This window comes from Anomaloglossus baeobatrachus, chromosome 12 (assembly GCF_048569485.1).
Source record: "Anomaloglossus baeobatrachus isolate aAnoBae1 chromosome 12, aAnoBae1.hap1, whole genome shotgun sequence".
Lineage (NCBI taxonomy): Eukaryota > Metazoa > Chordata > Amphibia > Anura > Aromobatidae > Anomaloglossus > Anomaloglossus baeobatrachus.
The window spans coordinates 68,977,684-69,001,678 of NC_134364.1; the positions used below are offsets into that span (position 1 = coordinate 68,977,684).

The window sequence follows — 23,995 nt, forward strand, 5'->3', positions numbered from 1 at the left end:
CTGTGCCTTCTGTCTCTCCTGCAAGGGGATAGATGAGAAAAAAAGTGTCAAGATGATAAACCCAGGATGGAAGTGGGCCCCATGTCCTATCAGCAAATAACATCATCATGAGGGGTATATGGGGGAATGTTGGATCCCATTTTCTTTTTGTATAGTGGCATCCACTGGTATCCTCATGGGAGTGGACCCATGTCTTCTGGTATAAGATGCTTTGATCTAATATTATTAAAGAATAGATCCATGCCCAGGGTGGTAGGAACTGGTTCAGGTGAACTTCATGGCCGAAAGTGAGTGTAAAATGGCATAAATAGATATCAGGAAAGAAGAGGCCTCTTCATATATGGTGGGCATTATCTGTTGTCTTTGGAGTGGTTGTCCCATGTCCTGGGATGAGTATATGGAGGCATGACCTTGTATTTGAAGGGAATCGGTCCAATGTCCTGGGATTCATCTATAAAGGCATGACCTTGTATCTGGCGTGAAATGCTCCCATGTTCTGGGATGTGTTTATGGAGGCAAGACCATGTATCTAGAGGGAAGTGATCCCATGTCCTAAGATGTGTCTTTGGAGGCATAACCTTGTATCTGGATGGGAGTGGTACCATGTCCTGGGATGTGTCTTTGGAGGTATGACCTTGTATTGTGGAGGGAAGTGGTACCATGTCCGAAGATGTGTCTATGGAGGCATAACCTTGTATCTGGATGGAAGTGGTCCCATGTCCTGAGATGTGTCTATGGAGGCATGACCTTGTATCTGGATGGTAGTGGTCCTATGTGCTGGGAGGTGTCTTTGGAGGTATGACCTTGTATCTGGTGTGAAATGATCCCATGTGCTGGAATATGTCTGTAGAGGCACAACCTTGAATCTGCATGGGAGTGGTCCCATGTCCTGGGATGAGTGTTCAGTGACCTAAAGTGAGGATCCAGAAGACAAGTGGGGCTATCCTTCATACTTGTTCCTACGGTACATACAAGAGGGTTTATATATTTCCTCTGTGCGTGATCAGTTTGTGACACCTCCTAACACACAGACCATATCTATTATATGAGGATTAGTCCTTGAAGGTGTTCTGGACAATATGTAGTATGTGATATAATAATACAGAACATCTGAGAAGTTTATGAGAGGTGAGAAGGAACTCTTTTGGGTTAGGTCATGCGTGGTTAGGTGGAGTTTACATAACCCCTTCCTGGACAGGTGCTTCTTCCAGTTTTTGGACTGGTTTTCAAAAGAGTGGAAGGGTTTAATAAAATTGTAGAAAATCCACCCCATCCTGTGATCTTCCTTAATCCTTCCCGATGTGACAGATGTCATAATTAGATTGGGCTTCTTCTAAACACATTGGCGATGACATGGACACAACCTGCCAAATAAGCAGGATTAAAGTCGCCCAAATAACGTGTCTTTTACAATAAGTGAGACTATGTATAGCTGTGTGAGGAAGCAAAACTACACCCATATAACACGGTATGGTTACCTTCTGAAATGCGTCTCTATGTGTATAAATATTTCCTTAATCCATGGGACATGACAGATAAAGGATCATCACAATAACTATAGATTACCGGGTGGATGTAGAGAAGTAGGTAGTAGAGATCATTCAGGAAGATATTGAATCCAAAGAAGATCCAAAACCCAAAAACATTCCAGCGCTAGAGAAGGACCTTCCAGTTGGTCAATCATCTGCTATGGTTGGCGTGTTACATGGTTGTCCTTTCTGGGACCACAAATCTGAAGAGTATCGGCTTTAAGGAGGCCACAAAATTGCTTCATCAACCTTTGTGGTTCCCACTGTCTATGAGTAGGTTGCGGATTTTGCCAAAGTCTGTAGCTATATCGTTATTAGATGCACATATTTCCCGTCATGAAATTTCCAAAAAACTATTAACTAAACATGACTACCAATGGGTTGGAATTTTAGTGTCACTTGTATGGTCACCTACATGGAAGGTGATGGTTGGCATGAAGCTTGGTTGCATTTTGTGTCACTTGTGCGGTCACCTAAATGGATGGTCATGGTTGGCATGAAGCTTGTTTGGATTTTTAGTGTCACTTGTGTGGCCACCTACATGGAAGGTGATGGGTACCTTTATGATGAGCTTCATGCCAACCAAGTCCACCAAAACTAGGCAACTGGAGGAACCCATGTATGTACACTTCATGCTAACACATCACACTAGGCCATCCAGTCCAAAAATGAAATTTATTCTAGTTTTCTTTCTAAACTTTTTATGAGTAATTTGTTTGAAAATTCTTGGGTACCAAAGATATTTTTGATGACATTTTTGCCTTGTGTTCCTGTTATGGCCATCAGAGCTTAGAACGTTTATCACGTCTAGAATGGTCTTTACATATGGTGCGCTTCTTCTCAGACTTTTCTTTTGGTTTTCAGCATTCCAGCCATAGCGAGTTAAGGACATTACGGAAAGGCTTATCTCCGTACCACTCAGAATCCCAGCTGTCATCGCTGTCTCAGTACCAGGAGCCCCTGCAGAACGTGAGTAACCCCCTCCACTCACTCTCATTTAATGGTGACAGGGCCTAAATGTGTGTGTGTCTGTAGCCGGAAAAGACGGATCTCCATTCTCTCCTGTATCAGGATGAATATTTATAAGTAGACACAATAGAGACGGATTTATGCCCCTAAATAGAGGAAGGGCATGAATATTTATAACACTTCATCCCCAAAGGCCTACCTAATTTGCAGCTCGAGAATGTATATGATATCATCTGGTTTATTGTTTGGCTAGTCCGGGTTCATTGAAGGTTCCCATGTTCTGGTCTGGAAGATATGCTACTAATGGTGATCTCATTCTGGGGGAAGTGTGTAGTAGTCATTTTCTTGTACATAGGAGCAGTATTATAGTAGTTATATTCTTGTACATAGGGGCAGTATTGTAGTAGTTATATTCTTGTATATAGAGGCAGTATTAGGCTGGGGCCACACGGGGACTACTGCGATCCACTTGCATGACACTCGGCTCGTGCTGGCAGTACAGCAGAGCCGAGTGTCATGCGTGTGTCCTTGCAACTGAGGTCCGTTCATGCGAGCAGACCTCAGCTGCGCGGGGCGGGCCGGCACTCAGGAGGGGAGGGAAGGATTTCTTTCCCTCTCTCCTGCGTAGCCGGCTATTGCCATTCTCGCACTGCACTAGCAGTACACCGGTGTACCGCGAGTGCAGTGCGATTTTTCTCTCGCCCCATTCACTTGAATGGGTGCGAGAGAAAGAGTCTCAGCTTACAATCGCAGCATGCTGCGATTGTTTTCTCGGTCCGATTAGGGCTGAGAAAATAATCGCTCATGTGTGCTGACACACAGGCTAGAATTGGTCCGAGGGGAATGCGATGTTTTATCGCACTCCACTCACACTGTTTTTCTCGCCGTGTGGCTTAGGCCTTATAGTAGTTATATTCTTGTACATAGGGGGCAGTATTATAGTAATTATATTCCTGTACATAAAGGCAGTATTATAGTAGTTATATTCCTGTACATAGGGGACAGTATTATAGCAGTTATATGCTTGTACATAGGGGCAGTATTATAGTAGTTATATTCTTGTACATAGGGGCAGTATTATAGTAGTTATATTCTTGTACATAGGGGGCAGTATTATAGTAATTATATTCCTGTACATAAAGGCAGTATTATAGTAGTTATATTCCTGTAAATAGGGGACAGTATTATAGCAGTTATATGCTTGTACATAGGGGCAGTATTATAGTAGTTATATTCCTGTACATAAATGCAGCATTATAGTAGTTATATTCCTGCACATAGAGGCAGTATTATAGTAGTTATATTCTTGTACATAGGGGACAGTATTATAGCAGTTATATGCTTGTACATAGGGGCAGTATTATAGTAGTTATATTCTTGTACATAGGGGACAGTATTATAGCAGTTATATGCTTGTACATAGGGGACAGTATTATAGTAGTTATATTCTTGTACATAGGGGCAGTATTATAGTAGTTAGATTCTTGTACGTAGGAGCAGTATTCTAGTAGTTATATTCTTGTACATAGGGGACAGTATTATAGCAGTTATATTCTTGTACATAGGGGGCAGTATTATACTAGTTATTGTTGTACATAGAGGCAGTATTATAATAGTTATATTCTTGTATATAGGGGCAGTATTATAGTAGTTATATTCTTGTATATAGGGGCAGTATTATAGTAGTTATATTCTTATACATAGGAGCAGTATTATAGTAGTTATATTCTTGTACATAGGAGCAGTATTATAGTAGTTATATTCTTGTATATAGGGGCAGTATTATAGTAGTTATATTCTTGTATATAGGGGCAGTATTATATTAGTTATATTCTTATACATAGGAGCAGTATTATAGTAGTTATATTCTTGTACATAGGAGCAGTATTATAGTAGTTATATTCTTGTAAATAGGGGCAGTATTATAGTAGTTATATTCTTGTACATAGGGGGCAGTATTATAGTAGTTATATTGTTGTACATAGGGGCAGTATTATAGTAGTTATATTCTTGTATATAGTGGGCAGTATTTATAGTAGTTATATTCTTGTATATAGGGGCAGTATTATCGTAGTTATATTCTTGTATATAGGGGCAGTATTATAGTAGTTATATTCTTGTACATAGGAGCAGTATTATAGTAGCTATATTCTTGTACATAGGAGCAGCATTATAGTAGCTATATTCTTGTATATAGTGGGCAGTATTATAGTAGTTATATTCTTGTATATAGGGGCAGTATTCTAGTAGTTATATTCTTGTACATAGGGGGCAGTATTATAGTAGTTATATTCTTGTACATAGGAGCAGTATTATAGTAGTTATATTCCTGTACATAGGAGCAGTATTATAGTTGTTATATTCTTGTACATAGGGGCAGTATTATAGTAGTTATATTCTTGTATATAGGGGCAGTATTATAGTAGTTATATTCTTGTACATAGGGGCAGTATTATAGTAGTTATATTCTTGTACATAGGAGCAGTATTACAGTAGTTATATTCTTGTACATAGGGGCAGTATTATAGTCATTATATTCTTGTAAATAGGGGCAGTATTATAGTAGTTATATTCTTGTACATAGGGGGCAGTATTATAGTAGTTATATTCTTGTACATAGTGGGCAGTATTCTAGTATTTATATTCTTGTATATAGGGGCAGTATTATAGTAGTTATATTCTTGTACATAAAGTTGTCATTGTTCCCCATTCCACCCTCACAAATTTCAGCTCTCTACTTGTAATATGGTTGAATCAGTAAAAGATGGGCACTTTATGTTGGAGGTTTTAATATGATTGTCTCATCTATTCTGGAATACATAAAGCACAAATCCAAGATTATAAGGCTCTTTACGCGGCTCTATGAGGCCGTCAGCTGGAAGCTTCACCGTATCCGCTCATGGAAAGTGCTTCTATGGGAGGTAGAAATAGCACTTTAGATGGCGTGTAATGGTTGGGTGTAATAAGAGCGCGGTGAGCAGAGTGCTCCGGAGAGCCGTGTGCTCATCTACATCTCCCAGGAGCCGCCGGATAAATATTGTGTCTTCAAGGGACGAGATAAATAACACAGCGCTGCCCCTAGTGGCCAATTCTTATAAAAGAACATCTCAATACGATTTTAATGTTCTTGTATTTTTATTAAAGAGGATCATTTGTCAGACAGACTTTTACATGTTAGAGAAAAAAGAAATTGGTTAATGGCTTTGGCTTATTCAGCAGCGCCCGTCTTCTGGGTTTGCATATTATATGTTCTAGCTGCTGCGTAGCAAAATAATCAAAGTAAATGGACGAGGATGCATCCGGTTACCTCCGCTCCGTGGAGATGTAGCTCATCCGATCTAATAATAACATGCGCTGCGGGAACCAATATTCAGGAAAATGCTGCAAACCCGCATCTATTTATATCCCATGTCGATGGAAATTCTGGGAGATGCGGCTGAAATTTCATGACGGTTACTTTACTGACTTTGCCGACGTCCGGTGTCACATCTCGGCTCAGTCATCGAGAACAGGGCAGCCAGCTTGATATCGGTGATCAGGGAGCATTGCTTTACGATAAGTCTTCTTTGGACACAAACTGCTCCTTTATATTCCATCCTTTCCTCTGTGGTGTGAATAGAATTTTGTGTGACTTCTCTGTTAAGTTTTACTCTTTCCCCTTTAGGACCCTGTAGAGATCTTTTCCTTTCAGCTGATAATCATCATTCCTCACCCTCTGTGTCTTTATATACCTGTATTTCCCCTTGGTATATTGCTGGTGATAGTTAATTTTCTAAACCGTCTTTTGTACATGCATTTGGCTTGTATTCATCTGGAAAAATGATGTTGTTTGTTGCTGTTCCTCTCCTTAAGTCATCTTGGAGATAAGTTGTTTGTTTACTTTCCCCTGTTTGTTTTCCTGTGTGTTCTTTAGGACTAAGGGTACCATCTCACTAAACGACGTACCAGCGATTCTGACCACGATATGACCTGGTCAGGATCGCTGGTGCGTCGCTACATGGTCACTGGTGAGCTCTCAGTCAGGCAGATCTCACCAGCGCCAGTGACCAGCCACCAGCCAGCAACGACTCGTAGAAGCGATGCTGCGCTTGGTAACCAAGGTAAATATCAGGTAACTAAGCAAAATGCTTTGCTTGCTTACCCGATATTTACCCTGGTAACCAGCACACACCGCTTAGCGCTGGCTCCCTGAACTCATAGCCAGGGTACACATCGGGTTACTAAGCAAAGCGCTTCGCTTAGTTACCCGATGTGTACTCTGGCTATGTGTGCAGGGAGCCGGCACTGGCAGCGTGAGAGCGGTAGACGCTAGTAACCAAGGTAAATATCGGGTAACCAAGCAAAGCACTTCGCTTAGCTACCCGATGTGTACTCTGGCTACGTGTGCAGAGAGCAGGGAGCCAGCACTGGCAGCCTGAGAGCGGCGTACGCTAGTAACCAAGGTAAATATTGGGTAACCAAGCAAAGCGCTTCGCTTAGCTATCCGATGTGTACCTTAGCTACCAGTGTCCGCAGCTTCCAGACGCCGGCTCCCTGCACATTCAGATCGTTGCTCTCTCGCTGTCACACACAGCGATGTGTGCTTCACAGTGGGAGAGCAACGAGCAAAAAATGAACCAGCACTGTGTGTAATGAGCAGCGATTTCACAGCAGGGGCCAGATCGCTGCTCAGTGTCACACACTGCGAGATCGCTAATGAGGTCACTGCTGCATCACAAAACCTGTGACTTAGCAGTGATCTCGCTATGTGAGAAGTACCCCTTAGTGGGGTTGACTAGTGCTCATTCGACCCATTCATTACCTAGGGCCCAGTTCAGGGTCAGCCAGGGCCAGGTATCGTGCTTGGCGCATATATGCGGAACCTATCTAGGGACATTGGGGGAGCCAGGGGCTAGTGGAAGGTTTCATCAGGGGTCACCTCCTCCCGCTCCTCTAGACACAGTGTTTCCCTCTTCTCTCCCATCCCTTTTTGCCATTCGCTCGGTATTTCCCCATACCTAGTGTCACAAACCACCGGGGGGGTCACTCAGAAATCCCCCGCGCTGGCTACCAGTACGTCACAATCGGGGGGTAACAAGTGGGGGTCACCCCTCCTTTATACCTCCCGACCGACAGACAGAGCACGTGACGCGCTCTCTAGCGCCCCTCTTATAGTCAGGCCAATTATGGAATTGCCCGACCATAAGCAAGGAGGCCGCTATACTACTTATGCCGATTATTGAAGGGTCCCCGGTGAGAGTAGGGTATATATTCCCCCGACCTCCGCGGGCGGAATATATAAAACCTCCCTGAATCTCACTGGCCTCCCCACAATAATCCTTGGCACAACTCGCTGCCACCAACCGCTTCACGGTAACTATTAGCCGAACACACAGACGTGGGATTCAAGATCGAGATAACAGAACAGCCCAAGATTAATTATATAATTTAATCAGCCTAAAGCACACTAGAAACTACAATATATCCAATAGGGAATCTACAGAATATACATATGTCAGAGTACAGTTACAGATAAAGCATGGTTTACAACAGGTATGCAATTCAATCAGTTACCTTGTGCGTCTGGCCACAGGGGGGCGCTGTAGACCAGGTTTCTAGGAACTCCCGCAGATGTTTCCTGCACGTGACCCCCAGCGAAAGAACACTGGAAAATGGCCGAAGTAGGGTTATCAACCTGGACAAATCCAGGTCCCCTCCTACCTTCGTGACCTCAGAGGGAGCACTGCTCCACCCCTGGCTGGAGTTATGGACAAAATCCACAACATGGAATATGGCCATAACTTTGCCTGGGAGCGTCGTAGGCGGACGCCAATGCTCTCATTGTGACAGTTATGAATTTAGCTACAGAACGAGGGGACTCATGACCTGTCTGCCAGTTCCCCATTGGCTGATATCACGCCTGGGGCATTTCCCAATGTCCTGCTCCCATAAAAAGGGTGTGCCGGCATCGTCCGCATGCGGAGACACCATTTTTATGGTTGCCATATTTATCAGAAATATGGCTTGCGAGATATGAACCATTTTTTACTGGAGTCGTTCTGTCTGCTAGTTCCATAGCCTTGCTAATGAGATACAACTCTTGTTACAGGGTGACGGCAGGGAGTCATCCTGTGTCCATTGTTCCCACACCACCTCATCTCCATATCACAGGAGATGGCCATGGGATTTGTTGCTAAACCAGTTGTGTGAAGGAAAGGGGGGGTGACACCAGGAGAGGGCTTCCTGACATACTTGAATATCATGATTTATCGTCATATCTCCGGATTTACCTCACACCTCCCCCCTTTTGAGGGCGCTAGGGGGCAGCACACTCCGGTGTTCCCCCGTGCGCCCGTCCGCGACCTCTCCTTGTCGGGACAGCCCGTCTGCGTTACCGTGGTCACGGCCCCTTTTGTGGCGAATGGTGAAGTTGTATTGCTGGAGCGCAAGGCTCCATCGCAACAATCGCCCATTCGTCCCAGAGACGGTGTGCAACCAGCTGAGGGGATTGTGGTCCGTCTCCACGATGAAGTGGCGCCCGTATAGATAGGGTTGCAGACGCTGCAGGGCCCACACTATGGCCAGGCACTCCTTCTCCATCGTGGAATAGGCAACTTCCCTTGGTAACAGCTTCCTGCTCGGGTACAAGACTGGGTGCTCTTGGCTCGCAGAGTCCACCTGGCTGAGCACCGCACCGAGGCCGAAGTCACTGGCGTCGGTCTGTACTACAAACGGCCGCGTGAAGTCGGCTGCCTGTAGCACGGGCGGGCTGGACAGGGCGTCCTTTAGGGCCCGGAAGGCTGTCTCGCAGTCCATTGTCCAATCGACTGCAGAGGGCAGCTTCTTCTTGGTGAGGTCCGTCAAGGGCTTTGCCAGGCTACTATAGCATGGAACAAACCTCCTATTTTACCCAGCGGTCCCCAAGAAGGACATCACCTGCTTCTTGGTCCTGGGGGTGGGCCAGGATGCGATGGCTTCCACTTTCTCAGGCTCGGGCTTCAGTGTTCTCCCACCTACCCGGTGACCGAGGTACTGGACCTCGCTCATGGCCAGCTGACACTTTCCCGGCTTGATGGTCAAACCTGCCCGGTGGATCCGCCTGAGCACCTGTGCTAGATGCTCTAGGTGGTCCTCCCAGGTGGGACTGAAGACGGCAATGTCATCCAGGTACGCGGCCGCGTACCCTTCAAGTCCCTTGAGCAGGGTGTTGACCATCCGCTGGAAAGTGGCAGGGGCATTCCTCATCCCGAATGGCATCACCGTGGACTCGTACAGTCCAAATGGGGTAATAAAGGCAGAGCGTTCCCTGGCCTTGCGAGTCAGGGGGATCTGCCAATATCCCCGGCTCAGATCCATGATGGTCAGGTACTGAGCCCCGGCCAACTGATCGAGCAGGTCATCGATGCGTGGCATTGGGTACGCATCGGCGACCGCGACCGCATTGAGCCCCCTGTAGTCCACGCAGAACCGAGTGGTTCGGTCCTTCTTAGGGACGAGGACTACAGGCGAGGCCCAAGCGCTGTTGGATGCCTGGATCACCCCCAGCTTCAGCATCTCGTCAATCTCCTGGCGCATGTGTTGCTGCACCTCCAGGGAGACCCGATATGCTGAACGCCGGATCGGGGGATGATCCCCAGTGTCCACGTGATGGACAGCCAAGTCAGTCCTTCCGGGCTGGTTGGTAAACAACCCCCGGAAGGGGAGGAGGGTGGCCCACAGCTGGGACCGTTGGTCTTCCAAGAGCTGGTGGCCAACCTCCACATCCTCAATGGATCCGCCTGCCCTAACCTGGGCTAGCATATCCAAGAGGGTTTCCGCTTCTCCCTCCTCGGGCAGGTTGCACACGGGGAGCGCACATGCCTCCCGCTCATGATGTGCCTTCATCATGTTCACATGGAAGGGCTTCCGCCTTCCACGGGCAGGGTCCAGGGTGACCAGGTACGTTACAGGGTTGAGCTGCTGGTACACGAGGTATGGGCCTTCCCAGGCTGCCTGAAGCTTGTCCTGTGGTACGGGGACCAGTACCCACACCTCTTGACCCACTTGGTAGGTCCTCTCACAAGCGTTCTGGTCGTACCAACGCTTCTGATCGGCCTGGGCTTGAGCCATATTGTCGTGTACCAGTTGCGTCAAGGCCTGCATTTTGTCCCGGAAGCGCATGACATACTCGATAACCGACACTCCAGGGGTGGCCAAATCCCCTTCCCAAGCCTCTTTCACCAGAGCCAGGGGGCCCCGCACACGTCGCCCGTACAGGAGCTCAAACGGTGAGAATCCTGTTGAGGCCTGTGGAACCTCCCGGTAAGCAAATAACAGGTGTGGGAGATACCGCTCCCAGTCACGCCCATGGGAGTCGACCAACATCTTAAGCATCTGCTTTAAGGTGCCATTGAACCGCTCGCACAGGCCATTAGTCTGTGGATGGTACGGGCTGGCCACCAGATGTCGCACCTGGACCTGCTTACAGAGGGCCTCCATCAGCTGGGACATGAATTGGGTCCCCCGGTCAGTGAGCATTTCCTGGGGAAAACCCACTCGGGAGAAAATCTCCAGCAATGCGGTGGCCACCTTGTCAGCCCGAATGGACGACAAGGCCACTGCTTCTGGGTACCGGGTGGCATAGTCCACTACCGTCAGTATGAAGCGTTTCCCGGAGCTGCTGGGGATGGCCAGCGGGCCGACCAGATCCACAGCCACCCTCCTGAAAGGCTCATCGATGATTGGCAGAGATACTAGTGGGGCTTTGGGGCGTGGCCCCGCCTTCCCCACTCTCTGACAGGTTTCACACGAACGGCAGTAGGCAGCCACATCGGCCCCCATTTTTGGCCAGTAGAAATGCTGGTTTAACCTGGCCTTGGTCTTAGCGATCCCTAGGTGTCCGGCCATCGGAATCTCATGTGCGATCCGCAACAACTCCGTCCGGAACGGATAGGGTACCACCAACTGTCGGTCCCTGGGCCACGCCTCCGGTGAACCCTGCTGGACCGTGGCCCGGTACAGCCGTCCTTGGTCCCAGACCACTCGCTCCGGGTCCGAGTCCGAGGGAGGCTGTGCCGCCTGCTCCTTAAGAGCTTTCAGGCTGTCGTCAGCTTCTAACGCTGCCTGAAACCCCTGACTAGATGTGGCCAGAATCGACGAGACTGTCACATCTTCAGTCAGTACCCCGGGACCTGTGTCCTGGCCTCCACCTGACTCGGCTGCCACTTGGTCAGAAGGGGAAGAGCTATCGGACCTCCGGGAGGCCCCTTGGCTTCCAGCACTCCCACTGCGGGTGACAGCGGCCACAGCCGCTGCGACCGTGGGTCGTGCCTGCTCCTCCTCCGTTCCTGACCAAGTCGCCGGTTCAGGCAGACCTACCTGGCTTCCTGACACCCCGGTTGTGGGGGAACCATGCACCGAGATCTTACCTGGGAGCACTTCCGCTCCTGGACCGGCCCCAATCTCACCTGCCTGTTCCCCTCCTGCAGCAACAGAACCCCGCTGTGAAATCTCTGGGGACCCCACATTTGCTGTGGTAGCCCCCACCCCACACACTGGTCCTCCCCCTGCAGCACCTAGCTCTCTGCTTATCCCTGCAGAGGGCAACAGATCCCAGCTCACAGGCTGGTTACTTGTAGAGGCATTGTCACACCTTTCTCTGACCCCCTCCCCTCCTGTCACAGCTGCAGCTGCGTGTGTGTCTATGGTGTCTGTGCAAGCAGAAATATCAGAGTTCACTCCCTCCTCCCTTACATCATTCATAGATAACACATTAACATTGTCCGGAGGCATGTCAGTACTGGCTGAAGGTTCAGCCCTTGGTTGGGGCCCAAACTGGGAGGTTATCTGCCCCAAATCTGTCCCAAGTAGCACGTTTGCAGGGATCCGATCAGTTACCCCCACCTCTCTCACCCCTCGCCCTGCGCCCCAGTCCACATAAATGTCAGCAACAGGCAGCGCCGGGTCAGTGCCTCCAATCCCGGAGACAGCGAGGGTTTTTCCAGGGATCAAGTCTTGGGGGGACACCATCTCAGGCCGCACCAGAGTCACCTCCGAGGCGCTGTCTCGCAGTCCTATGGTCACAGACCGGCCGACGGTGACTGGTTGGAAGCTGTCCAGGGACCTACCACCACCCCCACCCACACAATACACCTTGGGCGGCCCTTGGGACGGGGACGGAGCCGGGGCCTTGGGACGCTGAGGGCACATGGCCTTGAAGTGTCCAGGTAGGTTGCACTGGTGGCACCGTCTTGGTTCCGCCACGGGCCTGGAGAGGGGAGTTGAGGGGGACACCCCCTGCAGTCTAGGGGCAGGTGGGGCAGTCGCAGAATTCATCTTACCCCCTCTCCAGGTGCTGCTGGTGGCCGCTCTCCTGGCCTCAGGGGCCCGGTTGTTGGTGTAGTCATCGGCAAGGGCAGCTGTAGCCGTGGACCCCTTTGGCTTCTGGTCTCGGATGAACTGGCGGAGATCCTCAGGGCAGTTCCACAAGAGTTGCTCCGTGATGAACAAGTCCAGGATCTCCGGTCCGGTGGAAAGCTGCAGGCCTTGGGTCCAGTGGTCGGCAGCTCGGGCAAGTGCCCGCCGGTGGTCAGCCCAGGAGTCCTTTGGTCCCTTCTGTAGGCTCCGGAACTTCTTGCGGTAGGACTCTGGAGTGAGGTTGTACTGTTGGATCAGGGCCCGCTTGATGGTGTCGTAGCCCTGATCTGCCTCAGCAGGCAAATCCCCAAGGATATCCAGGGCCTTACCCCTTAAACGGGGGGTCAGGTATTTGGCCCACTGGTCCTTGTCCAGATGGTGCTGCAAGCAAGTCCGTTCAAAAGCAGTCAAGAAAGAGTCCAAGTCTCCATCCTTCTCCAGCACTGGGAAGTCCTCAACACGGACCTTTGGAAGTTTGGTGTCTCGAAGGTCACATGTGGCTGATGAGGGCCGGAGCTGAGCTAGCTGCAGCTGGTAGTCACGGTCTGCCTGTCGCTCTCGCTCTCGCTCTTCACGCGCTGCCTGCCGCTCTCGCTCCGCAGCCTCACGCTCTGCGTGCCGCTCCGCAGCCTCAGCGTCACGCGCTGCCTGCCGCTCTGCCCTGCGCTCTGCCAGGAGTTCCTTGTAGCCCTTCTGGTCTCCAGCCTGGAGAAGGGCCATAGCCATTTGAAGAAGGCTATCCGAGCCTCCCAGGCTCGGTGGAATGGCACGTGGTGATCTGCGGCACGCTGCAGAGCTAGGCGATTCACTGTCCCTTTCAGAGCGGAGGGCTGGCATCTGGCTCGTTGAGGAACCTTGGGTGAGCTGCTCCTCATCTTGTCCAGCAGTGCCAGGTTGCGCAATGTCCTCGGCAGAACGGTTTTCTGGCGTCGAGCTCCTGGAGGACTCGTGGGCAACCTCCTCATTGCTGTCCACAGCACCGTCCTCCCTCTCTTCGGCTCCTGCCTTAGCATTGGCCAGTTGCATAGCTCTGCTCCTGGTGCCATCAGCCATTCTTGCAGACTTTTGGTCACTGACACAGAACTGACACCTGATGCCTCCACACACCTTACAGTATCTGCACTCTGACACTCTAGTGTTGAGCTAGTCTGAAGACCCCAGCAGCCACAGCTGCTGCAGGCAGTCTTTAGTGTCTGGGAGTATGGGTCTCACACTCACACACACTATTATCTCGATCCCACCGCTGCCACCAATATGTCACAAACCACCGGGGGGTCACTCAGAAATCCCCCGCGCTGGCTACCAGTACGTCACAATCGGGGGGTAACAAGTGGGGGGTCACCCCTCCTTTATACCTCCCGACCGACAGACAGAGCACGTGACGCGCTCTCTAGCGCCCCTTTTATAGTCAGGCCAATTATGGAATTGCCCGACAATAAGCAAGGAGGCCGCTATACTACTTATGCCGATTATTGAAGGGTCCCCAGTGAGAGTAGGGTATATATTCCCCCGACCTCCGCGGGCGGAATATATAATATCTTCCCGAATCTCACTGGCCTCCCCACAATAATCCTTGGCACAACTCGCTGCCACCAACCGCTTCACGGTAACTATTAGCCGAACACACAGACGTGGGATTCAAGATCGAGATAACAGAACCACTGACTGAAGATGTGACAGTCTCGTCGATTCTGGCCACATCTAGTCAGGGGTTTCAGGCAGCGTTAGAAGCTGACGACAGCCTGAAAGCTCTTAAGGAGCAGGCGGCACAGCCTCCCTCGGACTCGGACCCGGAGCGAGTGGTCTGGGACCAAGGACGGCTGTACCGGGCCACGGTCCAGCAGGGTTCACCGGAGGCGTGGCCCAGGGACCGACAGTTGGTGGTACCCTATCCGTTCCGGACGGAGTTGTTGCGGATCGCACATGAGATTCCGATGGCCGGACACCTAGGGATCGCTAAGACCAAGGCCAGGTTAAACCAGCATTTCTACTGGCCAAAAATGGGGGCCGATGTGGCTGCCTACTGCCGTTCGTGTGAAACCTGTCAGAGAGTGGGGAAGGCGGGGCCACGCCCCAAAGCCCCACTAGTATCTCTGCCAATCATCGATGAGCCTTTCAGGAGGGTGGCTGTGGATCTGGTCGGCCCGCTGGCCATCCCCAGCAGCTCCGGGAAACGCTTCCTACTGACGGTAGTGGACTATGCCACCCGGTACCCAGAAGCAGTGGCCTTGTCGTCCATTCGGGCTGACAAGGTGGCCACCGCATTGCTGGAGATTTTCTCCCGAGTGGGTTTTCCCCAGGAAATGCTCACTGACCGGGGGACCCAATTCATGTCCCAGCTGATGGAGGCCCTCTGTAAGCAAGTCCAGGTGCGACATCTGGTGGCCAGCCCGTACCATCCACAGACTAATGGCCTGTGCGAGCGGTTCAATGGCACCTTAAAGCAGATGCTTAAGATGTTGGTCGACTCCCATGGGCGTGACTGGGAGCGGTATCTCCCACACCTGTTATTTGCTTACCGGGAGGTTCCACAGGCCTCAACAGGATTCTCACCGTTTGAGCTCCTGTACGGGCGACGTGTGCGGGGCCCCCTGGCTCTGGTGAAAGAGGCTTGGGAAGGGGATTTGGCCACCCCTGGAGTGTCGGTTATCGAGTGTGTCATGCGCTTCCGGGACAAAATGCAGGCCTTGACGCAACTGGTACACGACAATATGGCTCAAGCCCAGGCCGATCAGAAGCGTTGGTACGACCAGAACGCTTGTGAGAGGACCTACCAAGTGGGTCAAAAGGTGTGGGTACTGGTCCCCGTACCACAGGACAAGCTTCAGGCAGCCTGGGAAGGCCCATACCTCGTGTACCAGCAGCTCAACCCTGTAACGTACCTGGTCACCCTGGACCCTGCCCGTGGAAGGCGGAAGCCCTTCCATGTGAACATGATGAAGGCACATCATGAGCGGGAGGCATGTGCGCTCCCCGTGTGCAACCTGCCCGAGGAGGGAGAAGCGGAAACCCTCTTGGATATGCTAGCCCAGGTTAGGGCAGGCGGATCCATTGAGGATGTGGAGGTTGGCCACCAGCTCTTGGAGGACCAACGGTCCCAGCTGTGGGCCACCCTACACCCCTTCCGGGGGTTGTTTACCAACCAGCCCGGAAGGACTGACTTGGCTGTCCATCACGTGGACACTGGGGATCATCCCCCGATCCGGCGTTCAGCATATCGGGTCTCCCTGGAGGTGCAGCAACACATGCGCCAGGAGATTGACGAGATGCTGAAGCTGGGGGTGATCCAGGCATCCAACAGCGCTTGGGCCTCGCCTGTAGTCCTCGTCCCTAAGAAGGACCGAACCACTCGGTTCTGCGTGGACTACAGGGGGCTCAATGCGGTCACGGTCGCCGATGCGTACCCAATGCCACGCATCGATGACCTGCTCGATCAGTTGGCCGGGGCTCAGTACCTGACCATCATGGATCTGAGCCGGGGATATTGGCAGATCCCCCTGACTCGCAAGGCCAGGGAACGCTCTGCCTTTATTACCCCATTTGGACTGTACGAGTCCACGGTGATGCCATTCGGGATGAGGAATGCCCCTGCCACTTTCCAGCGGATGGTCAACACCCTGCTCAAGGGACTTGAAGGGTACGCGGCCGCGTACCTGGATGACATTGCCGTCTTCAGTCCCACCTGGGAGGACCACCTAGAGCATCTAGCACAGGTGCTCAGGCGGATCCACCGGGCAGGTTTGACCATCAAGCCGGGAAAGTGTCAGCTGGCCATGAGCGAGGTCCAGTACCTCGGTCACCGGGTAGGTGGGAGAACACTGAAGCCCGAGCCTGAGAAAGTGGAAGCCATCGCATCCTGGCCCACCCCCAGGACCAAGAAGCAGGTGATGTCCTTCTTGGGGACCGCTGGGTACTATAGGAGGTTTGTTCCATGCTATAGTAGCCTGGCAAAGCCCTTGACGGACCTCACCAAGAAGAAGCTGCCCTCTGCAGTCGATTGGACAATGGACTGCGAGACAGCCTTCCGGGCCCTAAAGGACGCCCTGTCCAGCCCGCCCGTGCTACAGGCAGCCGACTTCACGCGGCCGTTTGTAGTACAGACCGACGCCAGTGACTTCGGCCTCGGTGCGGTGCTCAGCCAGGTGGACTCTGCGAGCCAAGAGCACCCAGTCTTGTACCTGAGCAGGAAGCTGTTACCAAGGGAAGTTGCCTATTCCACGATGGAGAAGGAGTGCCTGGCCATAGTGTGGGCCCTGCAGCGTCTGCAACCCTATCTATACGGGCGCCACTTCATCGTGGAGACGGACCACAATCCCCTCAGCTGGTTGCACACCGTCTCTGGGACGAATGGGCGATTGTTGCGATGGAGCCTTGCGCTCCAGCAATACAACTTCACCATTCGCCACAAAAGGGGCCGTGACCACGGTAACGCAGACGGGCTGTCCCGAGCAAAAAATGAACCAGCACTGTGTGTAATGAGCAGCGATTTCACAGCAGGGGCCAGATCGCTGCTCAGTGTCACACACTGCGAGATCGCTAATGAGGTCACTGCTGCATCACAAAACCTGTGACTCAGCAGTGATCTCGCTATGTGAGAAGTACCCCTTAGTGGGGTTGACTAGTGCTCATTCGACCCATTCATTACCTAGGGCCCAGTTCAGGGTCAGCCAGGGCCAGGTATCGTGCTTGGCGCATATATGCGGAACCTATCTAGGGACATTGGGGGAGCCAGGGGCTAGTGGAAGGTTTCATCAGGGGTCACCTCCTCCCGCTCCTCTAGACACAGTGTTTCCCTTTTCTCTCCCATCCCTTTTTGCCATTCGCTCGGTATTTCCCCATACCTAGTATGACAGAAATATGGTAACTGTCACAATGTGACTGCAGGTGTCCCGCCAGGTAAGAGAGGTCTCCTGGTGCACTCCAGTAGTAATACCTGGGTAGTGTTATGTTGTTATGCTGGGGGAGGAGAAAATCCCCGGCAAGCGACGCAACGGGTACACAATCCAACGGTAGGCCCTTGTGCCTCCAGGGAAAGGGAATCGGGGTCACCTCCTAACACTCACCTGAGGCTGATCCTACACTCTTTAACATCCCTAAACCAGTCCTTCCCCTGTACGCTATCACATGCCTAGGTCTTCCCTAACCCTCAACTTATTCTGACCAGTGAGGTCCACTGAGACGCTAGTCTTGCCATTAAAATAAGAAAACATGAGGAAAGTAAGCCACAGCCAAAAGCACTCCTTGGTGTCCTCCATAGGAAATTTTGCAGCTGCAATAGTAATGACACCACAGCTATGCAGCGATGAACGCCTTTCACATGGACAGCATAGGTGTGAGCTATAGCCGGCATAGGGAGGAGTGAGGAGCGGATACTTATAGCAGAAGGGAGTGGCTGCAGCTGAGATTACACTACCTGTTAGATCACTGCAGGATAGAAATAAACCGTAACCACTTCAGTACTAGATGGAATTACATACGCTCCAACTCAGGTTAAATGACGAGTGAGCACTAAAGCAGATCTGTGATCCACAATACACTGAGACCTTCTGATCCCAGGTCACTTTTTTTCCATATCATGATCTGTAATTATATATATTAAAAAAAACAACTTTGCAATTTTTATACTGGTCACTTTTTGGCTATTTTATATTCCTAGTTACCAGAAATGCACATGTACATTAGGAACAACGAACAGGCTGAAGCATCTAATGTGCGTGTGCAAAGGGAAGGGAGAAGGTCAGCTGGAAAATGGCCTATTGTGATTTGGTGGAACCCTGTTTACCTCATTGTAATCTTGTCTGAGATGATAGTGAGACTTCTGAAACGTTTTCTATAAAGAGCAGAAAGCACGAGCAAAAGATAGCCCCAGTGTGAGAATTGTATTTATTATATCAAAATCTTTATTAAACAAAAATAATAAAGTGTTAGTTAATAATGTGGTTATTTTCTGACACATTTGAGTGAGATGTCCTGTCCCCGTACCTGTCGTATCAGCCGCTCCTTGTGAGTGATCAGTCCATTTATAGAGGAAAGCGCGACCTGCGGCGACTCCAACTGCAATAAATAAATCTGTTTCCCCTGCTATCCTCTTCTTCTTGATTTCTTTTGTCTATATGGATATCTCGCAGGGATGCTTCCTATGTATTTAAATAAATCCCGCTGCTCATATATACAGATCTCACCTCCCTCCGCGCCTGGACACCCCCCGCCGGCACTCAGAGGCGAATTCTACTGAGTAAATAGCCGGTTGTTGCAGATATTTCCTTTTCCAGATCATGGGGGTTGTCTGGGAATAACTAATAATAAAGAGAAAAGTCTTCCACAATGTCTTCACCCAATCGTAATGGTTTTTAGAATATTTTCCTTATTTCTTTCTCAGGGCACCGCGCGGATAACATCAGATCCATCATCCGCTCCACCTGCGGGATATATCCCAGTAGTGCAGAAGCCCGAAGCTGTGGTCCACGCTATGAAGGTAACTTTACAAATCACTGTCACCTTTTTCCCCTTTACGATGGCCTACGAAAAAACAAGCAAAATGGAAACGTCACCAAAAATTATTTTAGTACTGTAAGTATCTAATTCAGATGTTAGAGTGGCTAGGAAGATAATGTGTATATAATATGCTGTTTCCCTGAAGATGAGACCTACTTATTTTGAAAATAAGCCCTAGTGTTATTTTTCAGGATGCTAAAAATGTAATCCCTAGTCCAAAAATAATCCCTAGTGTGATTTGTCAGGATGGTAGGAATATAAGCCGTAGTCCAAAAATTATCCCTAGTGGGGTTTTTTTCAGGATGCTCAAAATATAAGGCCTACTCCAGCAATAAGCCCTAGTGTTATTTTTCAGGATGCTAAAAATGTAATCCCTAGTCCAAAAATAATCCCTAGTGTGATTTTACAGGATGCTAAGAATATAAGCCCTAGTCCAAAAATAATCCCTAGTGTGATTTGTCAGGATGGTAGGAATATAGGCCGTAGTCCAAAAATTATCCCTAGTGGGGTTTTTTTCAGGATGCTCAAAATATAAGGCCTACTCCAGCAATAAGCCCTAGTATGATTTTTCAGGATGCTAAAAATGTAATCCCTAGTCCAAAAATAAGCCCTAGTGTGATTTTACAGGATGCTAAGAATATAAGCCCTAGTCCAAAAATAATCCCTAGTGTGATTTGTCAGGATGGTAGGAATATAAGCCGTAGTCCAAAAATTATCCCTAGTGGGGGTTTTTTCAGGATGCTCAAAATATAAGGCCTACTCCAGCAATAAGCCCTAGTATGATTTTTCAGGATGCTGAAAATATAAGACCTAGTCCAAAAATAAGCCCTAGTATGATTTTTCAGGATGGTAAGAATATAAGCCCTACTCCAAAAATAATCCCTTGTTACAGCTCATAAAGTTAGTTAAAAGTAGTTTGTTTATAAATACCTTTATTTACACAGTTTGTTTTGTTCTTTTCTTTAGTGTTGCTGTAATGTGTAAATATATTTTTAGCAAAAAAATATTAACTCTTGCATAGCAGTGTTTTCTTAAATGACCCTAAGTCTAGTGCGTAATTTTGTACTACATAGATAAGGGCCACAAATCTCTATTTGTGGCATTTTTCCTCGCAGTCATACATTACGTGGCTCCGTAATTTTATCTAGTTTACTTCTAACCTGCAGATTTTCTTTTTTGGTAGGTTCTGGAGGTGCATGAAAACCTGGACAGACAAGCTCCTGACAGCTTTGAAGAAGACCTGAGCGAGAAGGAAAAGGCGATTGTACGAGAAATGTGCAATGTAAGAATGACTTATGAATACATTTTGTACCTTTTTAAGTTTAGTTGTTAAAGGGGTGATCTTACTACTGAAACCAGTAATATGGCTGTATAGGTCGTAGAACAACAATAACAACGATACCCATCTTGTGGAAATCCGATGTGCCAGTGCTGAGAAATGAAGCTTTGAAACCACTTGTGGGGGCGTGTCAGTTTGCTGCATGGATACTCCCTCAGTGCACTTTCAAGCTCATTTGCATTTTAGCTTCAAAGCTCGATCTCTCAGCGCTGGAACATCAGATTTCTACCAGACAAGTGTCATTTGTATTGTTGTAGTAGGACCTATACAGCCACACTGATAGTTGCAGTGGTAAAATGGTCCTGGTATTTCCCCTTGAAGTGAAATTGATATGTGGATGTTTGCAGAACTTTTCTCAGTCTACTTCATATATTAATTGGTGAAAACATTATGGCACACAAAAAGACTATATAAAGGGTTACACTGAGAAGACCATGACGTAGTCACTTTTTGGCGCTGTTTGCGCCTTGGATTTTTTTAATCTCACTGTTTGAGATTCCTGACGCGGTAACATTATACAATTGACATTTCTTAGTCCTGCTGGGAAGACGTCGCTCTGCAGGAAACTTCAGACCAAGCCTTGATATTTCCGCCCTTTGTGGATGAATCATATATGACATCATTATTTTCTTATCTTTGTGCTGCCAGGATTATCGGTGACATTATCATCTTGATATTTGGTGATCAAAGTCGCCTGAAGGAGAACATTTATGTCCAATTGCAACCAAATTTTCTAACCCTACTAGTATTAGCCTACAAGTGTCTCAGCTGGTGGTCCGGAGCAGGGGGGTCTGCGCAGATCAGAGAATATAAATGTGCTCGTATAAATTCCTAGAAACTGATCGCTAGTAGTAGTGTTATCATCCACTCATAACATGGGTCTGAAAAAAAACAACTTTTCCAACTTAAGACAATTTTGTGACACTTACTATAGAGTTCTATTTTCTTCTCCCGATTCACATTGATGCTTATTTTCTACTCCTATTTTCAGCAGCTCCCATAAAAAGTGTGGAAATCAATATTTCTTATCTTAAAGGAATATTTCAGGAACATGAAATATGTCTTTCAGGGGTAGGGTCAAGAGTGCTGAGATCCCCCACTGGATACTTGCTACCTTTCTGAATGGAGCAGTGGTAGAGTATGTACACTGGGACTCCATTGGAAGCCAGCAGTCACACCACCACCACTCTACAAATACTAGCTGTCTAAAAATGATTGCCTACCCTGTGCATACCACCAGTCTAAAAATATCAACTACTCTGTTCATACCACCGGTCTAAACTTTATCCCCTACACTGTGCATACCACCAGTCTAAAAATTATCACCTACCTTCTGCATGCCCTTGGTCTAAAAATTATCACTTACCTTCTTCATACCACCAGTCTAAAAATTGCATACAAGTGGTCTAAAAAATACCACCTAACCTTGTGCATACCACTGGTCTAAAAATGTCACCTACCATGTGCATACAAGTGGTCTAAAAATTATCACCTAACCGGTGCATACCACCGGTCTAAACTTTCTCCCCTACCCTTTGCATACCACTGGTCTAAAAATATCACCTACCTTGTTCATACAAGTGGTCTAAAAATTATCACCTACCTGGTGCATACCACCATTCTAACAATTATCCGCTACCCTGTGCATACCACTGGCCTAACAATTATCTGCTACCCTGTGCATACCACTGGCCTAGCAATTATCACCTACCCTGTGCAGACCACTGGCCTAACAATTATCCGCTACCCTGTGCATACCACTGGCCTAACAATTATCCGCTACCCTGTGCATACCACTGGCCTAACAATTATCCGCTACCCTGTGCATACCACTGGCCTAACAATTATACGCTACCCTGTGCATACCACTGGCCTAACAATTATCCGCTACCCTGTGCATACCACTGGCCTAGCAATTATCACCTACCCTGTGCAGACCACTGGCCTAACAATTATCCGCTACCCTGTGCATACCACTGGCCTAACAATTATCCGCTACCCTGTGCATACCACTGGCCTAACAATTATTCGCTACCCTGTGCATACCACTGGCCTAACAATTATCCGCTATCCTGTGCATACCACTGGCCTAACAATTATCACCTACCCTGTGCAGACCACTGGCCTAACAATTATCCGCTACCCTGTGCATACCACTGGCCTAACAATTATCTGCTACCCTGTGCATACCACTGGCCTAGCAATTATCACCTACCCTGTGCAGACCACTGGCCTAACAATTATCCGCTACCCTGTGCATACCACTGGCCTAACAATTATCTGCTACCCTGTGCATACCACTGGCCTAGCAATTATCACCTACCCTGTGCAGACCACTGGCCTAACAATTATCCGCTACCCTGTGCATACCACTGGCCTAACAATTATTCGCTACCCTGTGCATACCACTGGCCTAGCAATTATCACCTACCCTGTGCAGACCACTGGCCTAACAATTATCCGCTACCCTGTGCAGACCACTGGCCTAACAATTATCTGCTACCCTGTGCATACCACTGGCCTAGCAATTATCACCTACCCTGTGCAGACCACTGGCCTAACAATTATCCGCTACCCTGTGCATACCACTGGCCTAACAATTATCCGCTACCCTGTGCATACCACTGGCCTAACAATTATTCGCTACCCTGTGCATACCACTGGCCTAACAATTATCCGCTATCCTGTGCATACCACTGGCCTAACAATTATCACCTACCCTGTGCATACCACTGGCCTAACAATTATCCGCTACCCTGTGCATACCACTGGCCTAACAATTATCTGCTACCCTGTGCATACCACTGGCCTAGCAATTATCACCTACCCTGTGCAGACCACTGGCCTAACAATTATCCGCTACCCTGTGCATACCACTGGCCTAACAATTATCCGCTACCCTGTGCAGACCACTGGCCTAACAATTATCCGCTACCCTGTGCATACCACTGGCCTAACAATTATCCGCTACCCTGTGCAGACCACTGGCCTAACAATTATCCGCTACCCTGTGCATACCACTGGCCTAACAATTATCCGCTACCCTGTGCAGACCACTGGCCTAACAATTATCCGCTACCCTGTGCATACCACTGGCCTAACAATTATCACCTACCCTGTGCATTTCAACAGTCTAAAAAATTATAACATATCCTGTGCATACCACCAACCTGAAATTTACCACCTACCCTGTGCATAAGTGATAACTTCTTGTTATATAACTTTATCACTGTAGCCACCGCACCAGTTAGTCATGATCTAATGCCATGTACTTGCAGATTACTTTTAT

At 48.9% G+C, this 23,995-nt stretch overlaps 1 protein-coding gene across 1 annotated transcript in view; it reads left to right on the forward strand.

Annotated features, from left to right (window-relative positions):
• Positions 1–23,995, forward strand: part of CCDC85C (coiled-coil domain containing 85C) — a 125,351-nt gene that overhangs the window by 100,252 nt on the left and 1,104 nt on the right. Inside the window, exons 3-5 of the mRNA XM_075329659.1 lie at positions 2,394–2,498; positions 19,252–19,347; positions 20,551–20,649. Coding sequence (XP_075185774.1) covers positions 2,394–2,498; positions 19,252–19,347; positions 20,551–20,649 — 300 coding nt within the window. The remainder of the gene's footprint in view (positions 1–2,393; positions 2,499–19,251; positions 19,348–20,550; positions 20,650–23,995) is intronic.